The sequence below is a fragment of the Rhinoraja longicauda genome, chromosome 9 (assembly GCF_053455715.1).
Source record: "Rhinoraja longicauda isolate Sanriku21f chromosome 9, sRhiLon1.1, whole genome shotgun sequence".
In the NCBI taxonomy this organism is placed as follows: Eukaryota; Metazoa; Chordata; class Chondrichthyes; order Rajiformes; family Arhynchobatidae; genus Rhinoraja; species Rhinoraja longicauda.
This window is the reverse complement of record NC_135961.1, coordinates 53648583-53656695: the sequence shown is the minus strand read 5'-3', so window position 1 is coordinate 53656695 and position 8113 is coordinate 53648583. Positions and strand designations below refer to the sequence as shown.

Genomic DNA, 8113 nt, shown 5'->3' with positions numbered 1-8113 from the left:
AGTTCCTTTGTTCCCCGTAGTTCTGGGAATCCCCCTCTGCATTCCAACATCCTTAATTCACTTTGCTCAGTGCAGCCGCTCCCTGGCTCGGTTGGTCGGGGACCAAGCTGAGAAGTCTTTCGCGTTTGGGGAGTGGCGCGGTCACAGTTAGAGAGTGATGAACGCGGGGCCGTGCCCTCTCAGCACTGCACGCTTGTTCAGTGAGTGCCCAGAATTAGTTTCATTGTCGTCTGAGAGAGCTGGTGCAACACTTCCAGGTGGCCCTTTAAACAGAGGTGACGCCCTCCGGGAAATTAAGTGTCCGCCAAGGTAAGCTTGTATTTTTATGCCGAATATTTTGTGCTGAATATTGCCAATTTTTCCCGTATTTCAAAAAACAAGTGGATACCTTCGAACAACGCATGTAGACCCACTCCCAGTACTGGGAATCCACTATAGACCTTTTTATTTCTGTGCTGGGACCTCCTGTACAAACCCTCTGTGTGTCGGAAACTCCCGAGTAGACCTCCGGACAGAACTAGTCGGCTTTGTTACTAATGTCTGCCCTCCCCGGTCCTCACCCGATCTTAACATAGAAACATAGAAAATGGGTGCCCTTCGAGCCAGCACCGCCATTCATTGTGATCATGGCTGATCATCCACAATCAGTAACCTGTGACTGCCTTCTCCCCATGCCCCTTGATTCCACTAGCCGCTAGAGCTCTATCTAACTCTTTTAAATTCATCCAGTGAATTGGCCTCCACTGCCTTCTGAGGCAGAGATTTCCACAAATTCACAACTCTCTGGGTGAAAAAGTTCCTTCTCACCTCAACATGGCATTAGCTTTCTTCATTTCCTGCTATACTTTTAGTGACTGGTGAACTGCGAAGAGAATGTTAGGAGGTTGCAGGGTGACTTGGACAGGTCGAGTGAGTGGGCAGATGCATGGCAGATGCAGTATAATGTTGATAAATGTGAGGTAATCCACTTTGGTGGCAACAACAAGGAGGCAGATTATTATTGCAATGGTATCAGATTAGGTAAAGGAGAAGTGCAACGTGACCTGCGTGTCCTTGTACACCAGTCACTGAAAGTAAGCGTGCAGGTACAGCAGGCAGTAAAGAAAGCTAATTGCATGTTGGCCTTCAAAACGAGAGAATTTGAGTAGAGGAATAAAGAGGTCCTTCTGCAGTTGTATAGGGCCCTGGTGAGACCACACCTGGAGTACTGTGTGCAGTTTTGGCCGCCTAATTTGAGGAAGGACATCCCTGCTATTGAGGCAGTGCAGCGTAGGTTCACGAGGTTAATCCCCTGATGGCGGGACTGTCATATGAGGAAAGATTGAAAAGACTGGGTTTGTATTCACTGGAGTTTAGAAGGACGAGAGGGGATCTTATAGAGACGTATAAAATTATAAAAGGACTGGACAAACTAGATGCAGGAAAACATTTCCCAATGTTGGGAGAGTCCAGAACCAGGGGTCACAGTCTAATAATAAAGGGGAGGCCATTTAAAACTGTGAGAAGAAACATTTTCACCGAGAGAGTTGTGAATTTGTGGAATTCTCTGCCACAGAAGGCAGTCGAGGCCAATTCACTGGATGAATTTAAAAGAGAGTTAGATAGAGCTCTAGGGGCTCGTGGAATCAAGGTATAGGGGGAGAAGGCAGGCACAGGTTACTGATTGTGGATGATCAGCCATGACCTCAATGAATGGTGGTGCTGGCTCGAAGGGCCAAATGGCCTCCTCCTGCACCTATTTTCTATGTTTCTATGTTTAGGATTTTGTTAGTGCGCGGGGATCGCTGGTCGGCGAGGACGGTAGGCCGAAGGGCCTGTTTCCGCGCTGTATCAATTTGAAAAGTGATGCTGCCTGGCCCGCTAAGTGTTTGCAGCATGTTAACTTCGCGGTGAATGTTTCGGTTCGATGTCCCTCCACGGTCTGGTCATCCGGACACAGGGCATCTTCGACAACCCCCCCCCCCCCCTCTCTCATAATAAAGACGCCTTCCTCTTTCAGTGAGCGATGGCCGGTGCTATACCCAACCTGTATTACAGCCCCCGAGATGTGTTGGACGTGGCGGCAGCTTATAGCCGTGGAGGTAAGCAAGGCCTTCAATCGGCCATCGAGGAAAAAAACGAACAGTTGAGCAACGTGCATGTTCGGATTGCGGTGATGGGGGAATCCGGGGTGGGCAAATCGACCCTGATCAACGCTCTGCTCGAGTTGGATGATGGAAAGGCTGCCCCAAACGGGTATAACGAGACCACCTTTATAATAACACCTTACTCCCACCCCAGCCTTCCTCACGTCCAATACTATGACTTCCCCGGGCTCAACACTCCCCAGTTCCCAGTGAAAAAGTTCATGAAGGAAACTAAATTTGCCGAGTATGATCTGGGCATCATTGTGATTGAGCGGTGGACGGAGAATGACCAGTTATTGGCCAAGGCCCTGACGAAGGCGGGCAAACCCTTCCATGTGGTGCGCTCCAAGATCGACCAAATTGTCACATCAGAGAGCGGCAAGAAGGATTACAATCTAGAAGAGATGTTACGGAATGTGAGGGAAAAGTGCTGTGCCTCGTTGGAGAAAGCAGGGATGCCGAAGACTCGGGTCTTCTTATATTCCATCTCTGACTTGGAAGCGTACGACTTCCCCGAGCTAAAGAAGGCCGTGGGGACCAACCTGTCGGAGACACAGGGGCATCTATTCTTGCTGTCGCTCCCCAACACAAGCGAAGATTCGATAAATGATAAACGCGAGGCTCTGCAAGTAAGCATCCACGTCACGGCGACCATCTCGGCGGTAATCGCTGTCGTTCCCGTACCGGGGCTATCTTTGGCCTGTGACCTGGCGCTCATTGGTTCCAGCATCCTGGCCATGCGGAAGATCCTGGGTCTGGACGATGGGTCTCTCTGGAAATTGGCCAAAAGAGTGGGCAAAAGTAAGGATGAGCTGCGGAGAGGCACCAAGCACCGGTGGGTGTTCGGGGAGATCAACCCGGAGCAGGTACTGCTGTTGCTGCAGAAAAACACGGTGGCGATGGCGCTGACAACCGCTGAGCTCGCCCTCGACTTTGTCCCCATTCTGGGCTCTGTCTTCGGGGCGACAACGTCATTTTGGGTGACTCGTAAAATGCTGAAAAATGCACTGGAAGAAATGGTGGATACAGCTAAAATAGTCCTGAGAAACGCCAAGGCAGCAGCTTCGGCAACTCCTGGTGGAGCCGCGGGTTATTGGGCAGCTTGACAGCACGGCGCAAGTCACTCAGTCCTGGCAACATCCTCGTAAATCTTCTCTGTACCCTCTGCAGCTTGACAACACCATTCCCACAACATGGTGCCAAGAACTGAATACAATACTCTCAATGCGGCCTCGCCAACATCTTTAACACCTGCAACATGATCTCCCAACTTCAACACTCAATACACTGACTGATGAAGGCCAATGTGCCAAAAGCCTTTTTCACCACCTTATCTACCTGCGAATCCAACTTCGAGGATCCATGCACCTGTACTCCTAGATCCCTCTGCTCTACAACACTCCACAGAGCCCGACCACTCACTGTGTAGGTCCTTCTCATGTTTGACATCCCAAAATGCAACACCTCATATTTCTCTGTATCAACCATTCCTCAGCCCACCTGGCCAATCATCAAGATCCTGCTGCAATTTTTCACAACCATCTTCGCTATGTACAAAATCACCCACTTTCATATCATCTGCAAACTTGCTCATCTTGCCATGTATATTCTCATCTAAATCGTTGATATAAATGACAAACAGTAACAGGCCCAGCACCGAACCCTGAGGCACACCACTCATCAAAGGCATCCAGTCTGAGAAACAACTTTCCACCATCACCCTCTGCTTCCTTCCATGAAGCCAATTTAATATACATTCAGCTATCTCTCCTTGGATCCTATGTGAGATCTTCCAGAGCAGCCTACCATGCGGAACCTTTTCGATTATGCCCTATTATTATCCGGGATTCTTCTACTTTATCCTCAGGAATTGCGCGTGACTCAAATCCCTCCATTTCCTGCCCGTCCATTTGCGAGGTGTAAATGACTCTTAATCACCATTATTGTATCTCCTTTCACCACCTCTTGGTGTGGTGCATTCAAACTTGCCTCAAAAAATTATGTTGTAGCATCCCACCTACCTTACATCTATTACATCTATTCCCTCAAGAATATTTAATTTCCACCCCGAGAAAAACGATTCTGACTTTGCACACTGGGAGTCATTTTTAAGCCAATGATTGCCACACAGATACGTCACATGTTCTATTCCTGACCACTTCCCTCTTTAAATGTATCTGTGCCTACCTCGGGGGCTAGGCTAGCCGCACACATCCACAATAAGCCAGCAGTCTCTCTCAGCTACCTTGATCTCACTTCGTTCCAACCTGCCCCCAGTGTGGACTCCGTGCCATCCTGCCAGTTCTTCCGCCTTTGTCGCATTTTCTCTGCACACATACCTCAGAAATAACTCAGTTCTTCCTGAAGCATGGCTTCCCATGTACCACATTTGACCGCATCATCTATTTCCTGCACCTCTACTTTCACCCCATCTTCATAGATTCATAGAGTGATACAGTTTGCAAACAGGCCCTTCAGCCCAAGTCGCCCACACCGGCTAACAATGTCCCAGCAACAATGTCCAAACCTGTCCTATCCATGTACCTGTCTAACTGTTTCTTAAACGATGGAATAGTCTCAGCCTCAACTACCTCCTCTGACAGCTTGTTCCATAAACCCACCACCCTTTGTGTGATTTTTTTTTAAGTTCCTTTGAACCATCATCTCCAGGGACCTTAAATGGGGAGCTACCATCGACTCCACAGTCAAAAAGGCCCAACAGAGGATGTACTTCCTGCGGCAGCTGAGGAAACACAATCTGCCACAGGCAATGATGGTCCAATTCTATACTGCTATCTTTGAGTCCGTCCTCACCTTCTCCATCATGGTCTGGTTTGGCTCAGCCACCAAGCACGACATCCGGAGGCTGCAATGGATCATTCGCACAGCTGAGAAGGTTATTGGCTGTAACCAACCATTGGCTGCATCATTGACGAACTGCAAGGGCCAGGAAACAAGCGGGCAAGATCATCTCTGACCCCTCTCACCCTGGCCACAAACTCTTTGAAACACTTCCCTCTGGAAGGAGACTCGGGACTGTCAAAGCATCCATAGCCAGACATAAAAACAGCTTTTTTTCCAGGAGTGATAGTTCTACTCAATAACCAAAGTCTGTAGTCTCTTTTTTGCTCTGGTTTATTTTCACCCACATGTTTAGACCGTAATGGTGTATCCTCATTGTTTTGATGTGTTTATGCTTTATACTTAATTGTTAACTGTATGTTTGAGTTGTCATTTGTGAGCGGAACACCAAGGCACATTCCTTGTATATGCACATACTTGGCCAATAAACTTATTCATTCATTCATTCATTACCCCTTGGATTCCTATTAACTCTTTTCCCCTTCACCTTGAACCTATGTCCTCTGATCCTCGATTCACCTACTCTAGGCAAAAGACTCTGTGCATCTACCCAATCTATTCTGCCGGCTCCAAAGTTCCACCAATGGACACACGTTCCTGTCCCCTCCCCTTTCAACATTTCTAGGGGATGCCAACTCCCTTGTCTACTTTTCCAGCCCCACTAAGCACTGCCTGTCATCCACAGTTACAGGATTTGCACAACCTTTCCTTTCACCACTTCCTTTCCCACCATCCAGCGGCCCAAACTCACCTTCTAGGAAAGACAGTGGTTCACTTGCACTTCCTCTGATCTAATGTAGTTTAGTTTAGCTTAGAGATTGGCGCAGAATCAGGCCCTTCGGCCCACTGAGTACACATTGACCAGCGATCCTCATACACTGGCAGTATCCTGCTAACTAGCGACAATTTTATCAAAGTCAATTAACCTACAAACCTGTATGTCTTTGGAGTGTGGGAGGAAACCAGTGCACCCGGAGAAAATCCATGAGGTCACAGGGAGAATGTGCAAGTCCAGAGAGTTGTGAATCTGTGGAATTCTCTGGATGTCATCCAATTCACTGAATGTTTTCAAGAGAGAGTTACATTTAGCTCCTAGGGTGGGGGTCAAGGAAAGATCATTCACATTGCGGCCCTCCACCAAACCTTCCACCACCACGCACAAGAAGCACATGAAGCGCAAGGTGCCATTGTATGAAGATGCTGAGAAGTGTGTTCAGCTCTGGCTGAACAATTTATAATCTTATGATGTGGACTCGATAAGCAGAAGCTCTTAGAGCTAAAGGAATCAAAGGATATGTGGAAAAAGCAGGAACGGAGTACTGATTTTGGATGATCAGCCATGATCATATTGAATGGCGGTGCTGGCTCGAAGGGCCGAATGGCCTACTCCAGCACCTATTTTCTATGTTAAATCTGCACAGACAGCACCCATGGTCAGGATCGAACCCTGGTCTCTGGCGCTGTAAAGCAGCAAATTTACCACTGCAACACCGTGCCCCCCCACCCCACCCAATGCATTTGATGCTCACTATGTGGCCCTCCCTACCTAGTAGAAACACGGCACAGATTGACGGGTCGCTTTGCAGGGCATCTGCATTCAGCTTGTGGAGGGTGTTGGCTCTGTGGTTACTGTTGTCCAACATTTGAACTCCCATCCCTCTCCCATTCTGAACTGTCTGTTCTTGGCCTCCTACACTGTTATGAGGCCCAATGCAAGCTCAAGTAATAACACCTTGTCTTTCTTCTGGGAACATTGCAGTCCTCCAAACTCTAACCCTCTCTATCGGAAATTAACATTTCAACCTCTCATCCATCTGTCATTTGGGGTCACATTTACTCTAGCCTTCAGTATGGCCTGACCTTATGGGCATAGCCCACACCCCTTCTATGAACAACGCACAACACTGCCTGGGGCTTCAACCTCAAACATTAACTTTATCGATCTCTCCATAGACTCTGCCTGACCCGCATTGTGTACACAGAATTTTCCGTTTTATTTCAGTTTTTTAACATCTGCAAGTTTTATTGATTTTCATATTCACTAACTATAGGTATGATATCCTGAATATTCACTATCTATTGGTGTTGTAGCCTTGTCATTTCAATAATATCAAATGTTTGCTCTGACTTAATTTTGATATTCGAGGAGCCGTTTATTACACAGATTTCAATATGTATTGAAGGACCGTCCAGTATTTGTTTTGGTCTGTACTGCCAGTGATGAATAAACTTCAACGTGTATCATGTTTTGCAAGAATTGTTAAGCCTTTTTTGTTCCGGAACAACTTTGTAGAGATCTGTCTGATCTGGGAACTCTTCTGAAGAACCCCCTCCCCGCCACTCATTCTGGGATCTCTGCTGTAGTACCCTCTCTCTGCTCAGAGATCCCTTTTGCAGATCCCTGTATCTTTATATGCTGTAACTTCTCCTATAACCCCCACCCCCCACGCCCCCCTCCGCCCCCTCCCCCTGAGACTTTTCTGCAGACCCACTTCTCTCTCTGTGCTGGGACCTCTATTGCAGGCTCCTCTCACGATGCTGGGATCTCCTTTATGGACCCCTTCCCCTCTGGTCTTACCTCGCCTCCTGGCTCACTGACAAGTTTCCTGTTATTCTGCACGGCAGATGCTCGGAACCCCTCTGTATTCCGGGAAACCAGGGGCCAGTTTGGTTTTGCACCGCGCAGCCACTCTCTGCCTCCCTCTGCTGGTCAGAGCTCAGATATATGTAAGTTTATTTCTGGGCATTGGGTGACTCCTCATGACCCAGTGTGGCCTCCAGCCGAACGAGGTAAGTGGCTGTGGGTTCTTAGACCCCAGTGGAATTCTTGAGGCATCGGTGTTTGAGGAAATGGGAGAGGAGGTTGTCATGTGAGAAATGTTTGTCGCACCAAATGAATTTCAATGTCCCAAACATTAACTGGGAATCCCTCGGTTTAAAAGGCTCCGAGGAGGCAGATTCTTGAGATTTACGTAGGAAGCATTTACACCAACGAAGTAAAGGCATAACTAGACCTTGCTTTAAACAATACAGCTGGTCAGGTGGAGGGAGTGTCAGTGGGGGAGCATTTTGGAGACAGTGACCACAACTGCATATTTCAATGCCATGATGTGTGACATTATTGG

General features: G+C 47.9%; 1 protein-coding gene across 1 annotated transcript; it reads left to right on the top strand.

The window, feature by feature from the left end:
* Window positions 1–208: 208 nt before the first annotated feature.
* Window positions 209–7234, top strand: LOC144596751 (interferon-inducible GTPase 5-like). Its single transcript, XM_078405501.1, has 2 exons — window positions 209–309; window positions 2000–7234. Exon 2 carries the CDS (start codon window positions 2006–2008, stop codon window positions 3230–3232), a length of 1227 nt encoding a protein of 408 aa, XP_078261627.1. The 5' UTR covers window positions 209–309; window positions 2000–2005; the 3' UTR covers window positions 3233–7234.
* Window positions 7235–8113: the final 879 nt, after the last annotated feature.

What these genes read in the sequence shown, in the direction of transcription:
- LOC144596751 (XM_078405501.1), top strand. Translation starts at nt 2,006, where the DNA reads ATGGCCGGTGCTATACCCAACCTGTATTACAGCCCCCGAGATGTGTTG.